The sequence below is a fragment of the Hippocampus guttulatus genome, chromosome 17 (genome assembly GCF_054856545.1).
Source record: "Hippocampus guttulatus isolate MCC_2025c chromosome 17, RoL_Hgut_1.0, whole genome shotgun sequence".
NCBI classification, from domain to species: domain Eukaryota; kingdom Metazoa; phylum Chordata; class Actinopteri; order Syngnathiformes; family Syngnathidae; genus Hippocampus; species Hippocampus guttulatus.
The window spans coordinates 1580409-1593837 of record NC_141277.1 but is presented as its reverse complement, the minus strand read 5'-3'; the positions used below and the strand labels follow the sequence as shown (position 1 = coordinate 1593837).

The window sequence follows — 13429 nt, the reverse complement described above, 5'->3', positions numbered from 1 at the left end:
TCGGCTTCAAAATGCAGTGACAAATGCAAAGACATGATCTTTTTACGCTTTTCAGTTTTTACAAATGGGGCCCATGATTGCTCCCTTCCTGGCTACCCGAAGGAACACTTGGAAGCTTTTGATAACAAAACCCAGAGGAAATTCTCCGCGAGGATTCCGACGATAAGGTCCTCAAAACACGGTTGAGCAGGAAGCTGCCTTTCCGCATTCCAGAATGAGAGAAACCGCTGCGTGTCTGTCCGAGTGAGGCCCTCCCCTGGAAGCGGAGCCTGCCGCAGGCGGAACTTTGCTACACATGCCACTAATTCACTTTTCGTCCACTTGTGCCGGGTTTAGTTTGGAACGGCCATGAAGAGAAAAGTTCCTCACTCCTCCAAATGGGCAGAGACCCGATCTACTGTGGTTTACGGTAAGTTCTTACTCGGTTCCTCCGTTACGCTGTCAAGTGCAAAGATGGTATGAGTTATTTGCCACCACTATTGAATGTCTTGTGTTCCTCAGCACTGCGTTCAGCCACGTTTAGCTCATGGCGGATGCTGACCCTGGGGGCCGAGTACGAGGACACCTGGGCCCTGGCACGCGACAAGGGCCGTCCACTCCGACAACAGCCGAAGGAGTCTCCCGGGCGAGCGCCTGGCGCAGATGTCGAGCCTTCATGGAAACACTGCGAGACCACCAACACGACTAAGTATGACACCGTCATACACTTGGATGGAGCCAGCAGTGTGGGGACCGGCGAGGGGTTGTGTCACATTGTGCACAAGCACGAGATGGAGACGAAGCCATGTTGGCCAGACGGGTAAATCACACCTGTGAACCAAAAACTGCACGTTCATGTACAGGGGCAGCACGCAGTTCAAATGTGTTGCAGTGTGTCAAATGAACCACTAGATGGCTGTCACGCAAAAGCTTGTGAAATGGTGAAAAACGCTTTCTCCCGCTGCTAATTTGAAACGTGATATGCAGGAGGCGGGGGCTACATGCAAATGTGGCATGCACAAAAACTATTTGTGCATTTGTGTATATCTATTCTTTTTGGAAACCCAGCGAATCTCCCGCAATCGCTCGATGAGATTTATCATTAAGCCAATCTAATTTTAAAAACATCAGCGTCATCTCCGGTAACCAGAGTGCATAAAGCAAATCCCACTGGTAATTAGTGTTCCAGAAGCGGGACTGGCTTGTGGTGGTGTATTTGAGTGCATTTTAATCATGTGAAGCAACAATACACTCGGCATTGTCTCCTCTGGCCATAAGATTGGACACACCTGCGCGGATTCTACTCTTTTGATTGTCTCGCGCATTGAACAGGTGTTGATTGAACATGTTTCTCATTGTGGTTGGAATTCAAGTGCTGCCCTCTAGTGGGAGAACATTTAATTGTTCTGATCCTCGAATCGCTTCCTGCTTCCCCTCCAATGCTCGAACTTCATCAGTTGTCTGCTCCCGGAGTCAGCCAGCAGACCGATGAAAGGAAGGAAGACTGAGCGCTCCGCTCAGCGATAGGCCCGCGTTGATCACGTGAGCTCTTCCCTATTCCACCGGGCGGGGGGGGGGAGAGACTCGTAGAGCCCTGAGCGGCCCCGTCCTCCCCCCTCCCCCTCCCCACCTCCCCACCTCCCAGGGAGTGATCAAACACAATCCACAGGACAACGCTCGCGTCGCATTTGCTCGTGTCATTGTTGCTCGCAGCCAGGAGGAAGGCGCAAGAGGGATGGTCGTGTTGTTGGACTGACCCAACCCTCTCTGTCGAGAGAAAAAAAAAGGCAACGACATTTCAACTGGTGTTTGGCCGCAGTCAAGATGCTGACATGATGTGGAGACGTGATTTCTCTTCGCCGTGGATGCAACAGCTTCAATGAAGTGATCTCATCTCTACAGCTGGAGTCATTTTCTCTTCTTGTTTGTTTTTAACTTTTATATTTTGACATTTGAAGGAGGATGAATCGGCGGAAAGAATCGAGCATTAAACACGTTCCAATGCTCTCCCAAAGCTAAACAACAACAACAACAACAACTGTGCTTGTGGTGGATGAAGTGCGTTCTGTTGTGATGCGTCTCTCCTCCATTTCCACTGAAACCACTTTGGATTTTCCCTGTTGGATCTGCGCCTTCCCAGAATGGCTCGTTTCACTGACGATCTCCCCACCCGCTATGGAGGAAGCGCTGGCGGCGGCGGAGGAGCAGCAGCAGGAGGAGGGAGAGGAGCGCCGGGTGCGGGAAGAGGGGGAGCCCGCGGTGGAGGCGCGCCGAGCGGCCAGAGGATGTACAAGCAGTCGATGGCCCAAAGGGCCCGGACGATGGCCATTTACAACCCGAACCCCGTCAAGCAAAATTGCTTGACTGTCAACCGCTCCCTCTTCATCTTCCGGGAGGACAACCTGATCAGGAAGTATGCCAAACGTATAACAGAGTGGCCATATCCTTTGCGAACGTACCGGGAGTCTGTGCAACATCACCACTCAATAGAAATCTACACGCATACGGGCCATTAAAAAAAAAAAAATCCGAATAATGCTCTCTACACAAGACAATAAAAGTCGCCTCCCATGTGTCGCCCCACCCCGGAGGGGGGTGTCTACATATACCTCGATTCCTGTCCGCGCAACATTGGTTGCACCTGTCGCTCCAGGGCTTATCTCTGATTAGCATCGCTGGTGCCTAAATAGCACCAGCACGCGCGACGAAACACGCACTGTTCTGCCGTTTGCTCGATCAATAGGTGATAATACGCGTTCCGCTGTTGTCCCAATACTTTCAAATGATGGAGCGCAACGTGCGGAAAAGGGCAACGTTAACGAGTCAGCCCTCCCATGACGTCGTCATGTTGTGGGTGGAAACAAAAAAGGCACACGCGCGATGAGTTGCAAGTTCTCTCCATGGTGCTGAAGTCGCCCACGCCGCCTTCCACGCCACGCTGGGAAGGCTGCAACGAAACATGGCCATTCACTCACCAAGTCTTGTTTGGCCAACTCTAAACAAGCGCTAGATTTGCGTCCTTCTCAAAATCATTTTTGAAAATCATCATCAACACATTTAAGATTGTCATCGATGTAACAGTGGGACGCTGGGTTCTTGTTGCGAACCAAAACACTATCTCCCATTGAAAGTACTGGAAAAAGAATCGATCCGTTCCAGGCCCACAACAAAATTATGCTTACCTTGTTTTTATCGGTGTGTAGTTATGAATAAATACACAATACATTACGGAAATGAAATTCATGCTTTTTTAAATATAGAATTAACACGGCGTGTATGCTCATAAATCACTGAGCAAAATCATGGCCCTTTCAAAAAGGCCATATGGATAGCGAGCATGAGCTTCACGAGGGCCATCAGTATAGAAACATGAAAGAACGCTCAACAGAATGTGATTGTCAAAACGTATCAACCCCCTGCGTGATGTGACGCAATCCATCAATCTTAACCATCATAAGCGTTGCCATAAAAAGCTCAGTCATCGAGACCGTTGAATGGTTGCAAATAACATCGACCCCGTTGTAAATTCTCTCCACGTTCAATTCTTCCCGACAGAATTGAACATCGGTCGGCCTCCCGTGTTTTCCGAGCGGTAACGCGCCATCTCGGCGTAAAGGGCCATTAACGTGTTATTTCTTTGCATTTGCATTGCCTCTCAATAGGAGCTGACCCGTGGGCAATGACCTCGTGAAAAATGGAACGCAGAATGAGCCAGCCATTGAAAATAGTTTGAAATGGTCAACCATCTGGAAAGATCATGAGCACATGTATAGGATGCTTGCTTGCTTTCTTTCTTTCTCTCTCTTTCTTTCTCAAAAGCCTTCAACCGGAGCACGATTGAAGCTTTCTGCTTTACTGCGCTCCAATCAAAATGCAACGGCATTCGTCATTCCGCAACGTTTTCGAGGATTCGTCGGCAAACCCGTGCGTTGGATCGCATTCGTGTGCAATTGGACACAAGGCGGGAATAATAATACGAGCACGTTCTCAAGTGCACCGTGCCAATTTTTCGACACGTTACAGGCCAAAAACAGAAACTGGATGATCATTTGTGCATTTTTGACATCATGTCCTGTTTTTTTTCAAGAGCGGTATAGAAATGAAAGCAAGTTAAAAAAAATAATCGGTTTAATCAAGCGACAGAATCATAGCTCAGAGGTGCATGGTTTGATTCCTTCCTGTGTGAAGTTTACATATTCTCCGCCGTGCCTGCGTGGGTTTTCTCCGGGTTCACCGGTTTCCTCCCACATTCCAAAAACATGCATGGCAGATTCATGGGACACTCTAAATTGTCCTTACATGTGAGTGTGAGCATGGATGGTTGTTGGTCTACGTGTGCCCTGTGATTGGTCGACAACCGGTCGAGGGTGTCCCCCGCCTACTGCCCGAAGACGGCTGGGATGGGCTCCAGCACGCCCCCGCCACCCTTGTGAGGAACAGCGCATTAGAAAATAGGTGGATGGATGTGAGCGTGAACGCTTGATTATCCGCACGTGCCCTGCCACTGACAGGCGACCGGTCCAGGGTGTGCCGCAACCCACTTGCGCAACGTCCGTCAGCCGCGACTTTAATGGCGGCATGCGGTAGACCAGAAAACTGATACGTGGGTGTTGGTTTGCTTGACTTTCCCGCGTGATCATAAATATCCCTCGACCTTAAGATTGAACATCCAGTGTGAAATAATGGGTGTCGTCCAGACCGGCGAATGAATTGACTTTTGTCCATATAGTGTACTTTGGATTCCATTAGATGATGTTTTAATGATTCATGTTGTAATGAAATGAATTGCCGCTTGACTTTCAAGTGCTCCTTAACCCCGGCACTCCATTCGAATACATGATCTTGGCTACCATCATCGCCAACTGCATCGTCTTGGCCCTGGAGCAGCATCTGCCTGCCAGCGACAAGACGCCCATGTCGGAGCGCCTGGTAAGTGTTGGCTTCCTACACGCGCTTCTTTTAGAGTCGCAGCTGCTACGCTTTTACTGCTGAGAAAACCATTTTCCTCATTTTGGCGCAACTGTGGGTTTTTTTATTTTTTATTTTTTTGGGTCATCTTCCTAATTAACCAGAGTTGGGAAGAAGCTAAAGACACTTCGCGTGGGTTTATGAAAACTGAAACTGCCCCGAGCAGTCGGGACCCGGGATAGCAATGCGACTTGTTTAACAAAAGTGGGATCGGCCTTTTTTCACCTTGATGACGGCCCGAACCGAGCGGCCGTTTAATCAGCGCAGGTTGAATTAACGACCGAGGAAGTGAGCAGCGGCCATAAAAACTCTTTGGCTGGACGACCGGTTCACGTGTCCAAAGGACTTTTGCTACGTGACTGGCTTCTAGCCAGAATGTGATGTGGCCGCATTCATGCTTCCAATTAAAATGGCTAAAAATGAGGAAACTGCCTGAAAATTGGGCACCGGGAAGAAATCTTTGATGAGATTTTCCTGGCTCATGCGGCAAGTGAAGTTACTTTTACGGACTCTTGCTAACGATGCGATGAAAACAAATCTTGGTTCTTTGACTTTCATATCCAGAGGTCGTGATTCCCTCGTAGGCTCAAGAGGCTCACGACGAAAAATCTGTCGCCGTACTGAAGCGCCTTGCTTCATGATACAGCAGCTCTTGTCGAACACGCCTCTTATCACTCGTGCTTCGGCGCCGGCGGACGAGGCGATTGAAAAGGTCTCGTTTTTTTTGTTTTTAGAGTGCGCTGGCCTGTCACGCTGCCTTGATGCGATTATTTATGTCGGAGACGGCGGGAGGATTCGGGAGGGGTTTGGGCGACAGTGTCTTGTCAGCTTGAAGTATGCCGGAAGCGGGTGAGGAAAACCAAAGCGGGTGGACGCAGGGCGTGAGATGGCCGCGGGCGCCTCCACATGGAACCATAGGAAAGAAGGATGACGTGTTCACACCTCTTCCGGCTCACTTCCTCGCTCGTAGGGAAGGGCCCTGCTTCAGCCGGTCACCCGAACGCTTCCGCTTCTTCAAGTGGAACTCAAGTCAGACACTTTGTGACATTTAAAGGAGAAATAAACGGCTGGGAAGCTCTGGGTTGGGAGGCAAACACTCGACCGCTGAGCCTTGCCGCTTCCGTTAGTGGCTTGGTTTTCTTGTGGTCCGTATCCTGTCTTACTCATTTTTTGGGGTGGGGGGGGGGGGGGTGGGGGTTCCACCCGTTCCACCAGCCAACCAATCAGCTCCTTCCAACCACTCATGTCTTGTCCAGGTGTGCCTTGTTGTCTCGTCAGGTTGTTTGTATTTAGCTCCCTGCTTGCTTTCAGTCTTTGCTGATGTCGCAGGCCCCCCCCCTTTCGTGTCACGCTGTGTGTGTGTGTGTTTTGTCTTATTTTTTTTTATTTCCGTTTTTTTAAAGATTTTGATTTACTAATTGAATCTTTTTTTTCCCCACCTCCAGTACCCTGCATTCATTTTGTCAAATCGATTGTCTTGTTCAGTGCTTCTCCTGCTTGCCAACATTTGGGTGCGCCTCAGACCTCGGCACCTTTTTTCTCCCTGTGTCAAATTTGATTTCAATCGAAACGATGTGAGTGAATTGAACCAAATGCTTTCAATTAAAAAAAAATATCTATACATGTAGATCGCGGAACAAAAATGTGTGTTGAATTTCCTCAATTTTATTTTGTCAGGTGGTTGCACATGATAAAATTTGGCATCAAGATCCACTTTTTAAGGAGACTCTACGTCAAACTTTTTTTCTCCCCCCCCTTGCTTCAGGTTCAGGCAAAGAGCTCATTTAAATCGGCATCCATATCAACACTGCTAAACTCTCTCTGGGGTCCCTTTTTTCCCCCCATTGATTTAATTTCTGGTCTCCAAAATAATTCTGCCCAAATTATTTTTGTGCAACATGGCTGCAAGATACACTTTTAAGATATCCCCCCCCCATCCCCTTTTTTTCTTTAGTATTAATTAATAATCCCCCTGCTATGGGCATAAATATTTGTGTTCCATTTTTATTTATTTTTTTTAACATCAGAGAACAGAGTTTCACAACTGCTTGGGATGGTGAAAGGGGTCGTCATCTTTTTTTTTTTCTCCATGCCCCTCTTTCACTTTATGCTTCATTAAGTGCCGCCCTCTTACACGCAACACACACATCCAGATGTAATTTTTTTTTAAATGCCCTTCCTCTGTCACTCTCATGGTCTCTCCCCCTCTCTGTCTCTGTCTCACTTTGATTTTTCTCCCTCCGCAGGACGACACGGAGCCCTACTTTATTGGAATATTCTGTTTCGAGGCAGCCATTAAGATCATCGCCCTGGGCTTTGCATTCCATAAAGGCTCCTACCTCCGTAACGGATGGAATGTAATGGACTTTGTGGTCGTCCTCACAGGGTGAGTCCTTTGCCCGCTGGGTGTCGGCTGTGCATGGGCGTCACAAGCGAGAGAGTGACTTTTGTCGCTGTGCGCGCCTTGTGACGGAATGTAGCGGCGTCGCCGTAGACGGGGTAGCCGCCGCCTTGCGAGCATCTTCCATATTCAACAAGTAGCGAGCCTGCAATGCTGACCGCAGCTCTTCCTTGTGACCTTTCAACTTGAGCATCTGCAAAGCGAGCGCAGGTCGAAAAGCTTGATCGCATGACAGATGCTTTCGTGTAAAAATTGGAATGTTGTACTTTTTTTTTTTTTTTTTCATGAACTTTGAGTGGCCATGAAGCTCCTGTTATGGTGCGGCTGCCGAGTAGGTCTTCGCATAGTTGGAGATGTTTCCTATTATCCGAGAAGTGAAGATGTTGCCTCTCAAATCAAGCAATCATCAGGTCAAGAGTTGTTAGCAATTCCCGGCGGGATGTCAATTTAGTTTTTTTTTCTCAAGAGCAAGATGTTGTGACTTTTATCCGCTGGTGGTCATCAGGCTGAAGGAGGAACGAGGCAAACTTTTTGAAAGCTTTGGGATGCTACTTTTTCTCCTCTCCGTGTCAAGCGGTCATTGGGATGAGTGCCTTGATGCGTTTGAAGTTTCCATGTCATCACCTTAGATGGGCAAAAGATGCATTCACTTTACCCCGAGATTTTGAATTCATCGCTATCTTGGGCATCATTTTGATCAAACGATGCCTCGGAACAAAATGGAATCGTTTCTGTCATACCGTGGCGACTTTAGATTCAACCTGGTTTGGATACGAACAAGAACTACATATTGTAGGTCAATATTGGAGAATATTAAAGGACTGTGCCGATCGCTTCTTCAACGGTTTCGGCTTCTCAGAGCCAACGTTACGCCTCAGAAGTGTTTGCGGTGCTTGTGCAAATAACCTCACATCCTGACATCGGCTTGGTTGTAAATGACTGCACGTTTCATCTGGATACCTCCTTGGAATTGGCTTGCGCTCGTGTTAAAGTTTCCTCCCGTTATATTCCAATGTGTATAATCTACCCAGAGACCGACACCAACATTGTGTGGCCCAAAACGTGGCAGTGTGTCGGGATTCATCCTCTCTGGAATGAGGAGAGAAACAGCTTTTCAGTCTTGGCGAAGCATCGCTGACGCAGCTGGATCCAAATGAACGATTATGCAGTATTGTGTCTCCGTTTGGTTGCTCGGCAACCACAGTCGCTCACGTACCTTCGTGTGATCAGAGTTCTGCTCGTCTCTGTATGTGTGCGCGCGTGTGTAAAACCCGTCTCCGTACTCGGCGCGGCCCTTTGGGACCGGCGGCCGTGGCTCAAAGGTGTTCCAGAGTGAGCTCGGATCAAAGTGAGTGCACTCACACGGCAAGGTGTTCCCGTCGTGATCACGGGAGCTTTCGCCGCTTCACGATCAAACGATCGAAGCTCTCAAAGTCATTTATCTGTATTATGAGCCATTCGGTCTCCCTACAGAGCAGAACGGAAGATTAGATGGATTTTAACCTGACATCTGTTGGTGTCATCCCCATTTTTTGACACTCCATTAGAGGAAATGCATCTCTCTCTCTCTCTCTCTCTCTCTCTCTTGCTCTCTTTGTAATATCTCCACCGACGGAGTCTCAAAGGTTTGGAACTATTGACTTTATATGTAAACGTGGTGCAAAAATAGTTCATCTCTCGTTCGGTCCGACCACGGCGTTAAGAACCGAAACTCGCCGCCTGCACTCACTCAAACGGCATTTTTAATAGATGCCGCGGGCCGCTCAAAAACAGGGATGATGGGCCACAACTGGCCCCCGACCTGTAGTTTGGACATGTAAGCCGCATCCAACGGGAGTCCTATTCGAAAGGCGCATGCGACTGCACTGTTAAGTTTTGTTGTAAGGCAACGCAAAAAGGGTCTTGGCTCTTGCATGCCAACAATCCGGTCGATCTGCATGAGCAGATGACATCACTCAGGAATGCTCTCGATGCACAGCCCCGAGGGGACGTATTTCTCCGGGGATCGCCGTCACATGCATATGGTATCCTCCGATGGATACGCAGCCATATCTGTCAGCATCCCCTTGCTATTTATTGCGCTATCGACGCGAGGCAACTCGCTTGCCTCTCGACGAAGAGCCGCTCTGCCCTTGAGTCCAATGCCAGCGCTTCGTCCTGAGGCTAATTTGGTTTGTACGGCCATCCGAGCCTAATGAAAGGCTCTAAATGATAGTGGCGCTCGAGGCGGTGGCGGACCTTTAATCCGTTCTGATCAGACATTAGGAGCCCTTAATAAAAGAATGAATCCGCCCGTGTTGCCAGAGGCCTAATCGATAGCACGCAGTACTCGGAACGGCGTGCTTTGATGGGCAGCGCCGATCGGCTCGAGATCGAAACGGAATAGGTTGTACAATCTATATTTCATGATTTGCAACAAGTCGGAGCGTCTCATCCTCCGGCATTCCAAATCCCTGACATGTTGTCAGTACGTCGAGCTTTCTAGCAGAGTGTCGGCTCTTCCGCGTCTTCTGCATCCAGCACTGCTCTCTGTACTTACTTTGTATTTTCGTAGATGTTGATGTCGTGTCTGCTCCTGGGTCCTCACTCTGCTCCTGACGTGACAACGTAGCTCTGATGACCTTTTCCCGATGTGATTTTCTGTGGACCTAATATTCCTTTGACATTATGCCTTGATGCGACAGCCCCATCGGTCCTATTTTCATCAATTGGGATTCCAATCTCAGCAGGAGTACACTGCGCTCCACTCCCAGTAAAATACACAAATCACATTTCGGAGGTTTGCTGTTGAGCGTAGGTTCGCTATGCGTCTGAGTGGCGCTTTCTGATAAAGTGCATTGAAAACGAGGCAATTGAAAGACTTGTCGATAAGAAACCCGGTTCCCCTTCCGGTACCGGTTGCTCTTTGAGCCTTTGCTGCTGTATTGACGGAGCCTCACATGACCTTTGGGTGACTCTCCAAACACCGTGGCAACTGAAATCTTTGAACCGAGCGAGAACAATAACCGCACTGTCATCACCACGGAAACAAAGCCAGGGCAGCTTTTGGTGTATTATTCCTCGGGCGGCTATTTGTGTTTGTTTATTCCGAGGGATGTTTGATTCGGGAGCCTTAAGTGGTCGAGGCGAGAGTCGGCGCTTGTTGAGTTCAAAGTTGCGGAGCCCTTTCATGTGCATCTCGGGCAACGGCGCCGGCACAATAGGAAGCTTCAAAGTACGGCCGCTGAGAGTGCAGAGGTGGGCCGCATTGCTCTACATCCGGCGACATCAATAAATGCTCCTTTTGAACTATGACCAAATCGCTTTTTCGTCGATCGTGAAGGTCTCACATGGACGTTGCGCTGTGGATGCCTTTGAAGGGATTGCGCATCGGGCCTGAGCTTCGAATGCCAGTTAAATAGCAATCCCGAAACTTGATGATATATAGTGAACCCTCGTTTATCGTGGGGGGGGGGGGGGGGGGGGGGGGAGACCCAGAATTATCTACGTGAACGCGTTTGAATGTCCCCATGATGCATTGGGCTAAACAAGCACACACAGGCATCCTGTGTTTGCGTGACCCCCCCCCCCCCCCCCCCCCCCCACCCCACCCCCCTTACTGTTTCATGAACGTGTCGCAGGTGTTTGAGTCCTCTCTCAGAGCTTCCCCGGGTGGTTGCGTTATTGATGCATCTCTCAATATCGAATCAACTGGCCGATGGTCATTGACCTGACAGGCGTCAGCTGTGTGTTGCTTTTTTTCGATGTCTCGGTGGGAGTCGTGTTCTCGGCACGGACCGTTCTGATCAATGTCTCAGAGCCGCTTTAGGGAGCCGAACATCAAGCGCCGCCGATGGCACGTTATCCACCTGGGAGCTCACTGATTGCGGTTTTGTTCTGCCTGTCGCTCGTCACGTGAGAGCTCCGAGGAGCAGGTGGGAACTCGCGCGACTCCCGACCGCCCAAGGCTTTTGTCCGTGAGCTCGGCGGTTCCCAGGTCATGAGGAAATAAATTCACCAAGCTCATTAACGGCACTTTAGAGTTCAGCTCGGCTTGGAACTGGATGCTGTGGGACGGTCGATCCTTATCTGGCACTGCTGCGCATTTGTGTATCGGCTGCCTAAGTAAGGGTCATGTTCTCGCCGCGCGACACTCGCCAATGAACTCGGCAAACGAGTGAAATGCGATGCGGTCGACAACGCAACAACGGAGGACGTCGAGCGTTAGGTGATGATTGTGTTTTTTGCTTGGACCACCAAGTGCTGCATATATTGACTGACATACTGTATATACCACCTAATGATTGCGTGGAACGTGCCTGGGGAACAAAACAAAACACTGTACTCCGCATTATTAACTATGAAATCAATCGAAATGTATACGGGGAGCATTTTGGAGTGATGCTGAAAGGCAAACGTTGGTGTGCATAACACGCAGTTGCTTTGGAGAGACAATCAGGATATTGTTCCAACATACAGTATGATTTGAGTCGAAGCAAATGATGATCTCAATCATTCATGAAAATACGCCGCGTTTTAATGAATCCTTGAATCATTTAGTGGATAAATGACTGCAAAAAAAGCAGAGAGAGAGAAAGGGAGGGAGGCAGAAAAATGTCAGCGGTCGATCCGGTTTGTAAACGGCTGCACCTTGTGAAGCGTCGAGCAAATAGCGGGCCAACGATTCCCCTTCGCCGCTGCTCAAACAAACTCTCAATTTAAGACTGTATCGCAGTTCATGTTTTACGACGTCAGCTTAAAATGTGATGATGTCGGTGTACGCAACTCATTACTGCTTCTCCCAAAGATTCAGTTCACGCAACGTGAGGATGAGAGGAGAAATCCGGAGGGAAAGAAAAAGTTGCCGGAGGCTTCGAGATTGGCGGAATTGAATTTGTGTCAAAAGTAATACGATGCTCAAACATGAAATGATAATAATTCATAATATAGCGCAAGCTTACAGTAATATAAATGCACTTGTTAGCATCTGCGAGGCAACTTAGCGTAGCATCAGTTATACTTGGATCCAGGATAAAATAGTTCGGGACATGCGATCAGCAAACGCTTTTGTCTTTCTTAATCATTGTAGATGTTCACGAGGCCGGCTGCGAGTCAGGGATCGCGTGCCAGCTGGGCAATTTCGGCTTCCTGGTGCTAGCCTAGGCACTGGCCCCGGAACTAGCAACAGCACAAGCGCCATGGAAAAGGGTCATTGGTCACGGCGCGGCATCATGCAATTTCAATTTGCATGAATATTTATGAGCGGAGGCTTGCGTGCCGGTTGGCGTCGGCTGTGACTTGTCAAATCAACTCGCCAGGTCCAAACATGTCGGCGAGTTTCGGAGACGGACATGATCACATGCCATTTCTGTATTGTCTGATATGCAGAAAATGCTGCATATGTTTTTATTTGAAGCGTTCTCATTCTTTCAGTCTACTCCTTACCTTTGGCAAAAAAAGCCTCGTTATCCCCCCCCACCCTCACTTCCACGGATGACGATGAGACATAAAACAAAATTGTTTAAGTCAGCTGTGGTGGAGCTGATTGAGATCTTGGGGTCTTATAAGGCAGGGAGGAAAAGAAAAAAAAAACGAGGACTGCAGTGACATGGAGGAACGCGAATTAGGGAGCATTCACGACGCCAGCAAGAGATTTGGAGATACAAAATTGTTTGATGTTGGCTACGAAGACAGCAATGATGACGTGCCTCGTGGCAGATTAAAAACACAAGCTTCTGATATTCAAAAACTATCAGGCTCATCGGAAAAGACAAAACTAAAGTGGATTATGTTTTTTTTTATTTCTTTGTATTGCACATGGACGATCTGGCATCATCTGCTTGAAATGTGACACCGAGATTGTGGTTTGACAAGTGTGCCGTTCTGACTGAGAGCTTTAGACGGAAGACTTGTCGTTATCTGAGTGGGAAATTGGCAAACAAACAAAAGACATTTTGTGTCTGCGTTGGCTTTGGCTACTCGGGCTCGAGTCGCTGTCAGGAAAGTAATGCTTGTCATTTCCTGCAAGCAGCGCCAAGTCGTGCAGCACGACGCCAAGGCCGACGTGGCAGACTGGCACGTTTCCATCTTCTCACGCACGGC

At 48.7% G+C, this 13429-nt stretch overlaps 1 protein-coding gene across 2 annotated transcripts in view; it reads left to right on the top strand.

The window, feature by feature from the left end:
• Positions 1–294: 294 nt before the first annotated feature.
• cacna1bb (calcium channel, voltage-dependent, N type, alpha 1B subunit, b) overlaps positions 295–13429 on the top strand; it is a 66956-nt gene continuing 53821 nt past the window's right edge. The window contains exons 1-5 of one of the 2 annotated variants that reach the window (XM_086135753.1): positions 295–409; positions 502–799; positions 2120–2419; positions 4803–4908; positions 7194–7333. In XM_086135753.1, the coding sequence (XP_085991879.1) occupies positions 349–409; positions 502–799; positions 2120–2419; positions 4803–4908; positions 7194–7333 (905 nt within the window). In that variant the 5' untranslated portion in view covers positions 295–348. Of the gene's footprint in view, positions 410–501; positions 800–2119; positions 2420–4802; positions 4909–7193; positions 7334–13429 lie in introns of those variants that run through there. The other variant, XM_086135754.1, reaches the window with a different exon arrangement.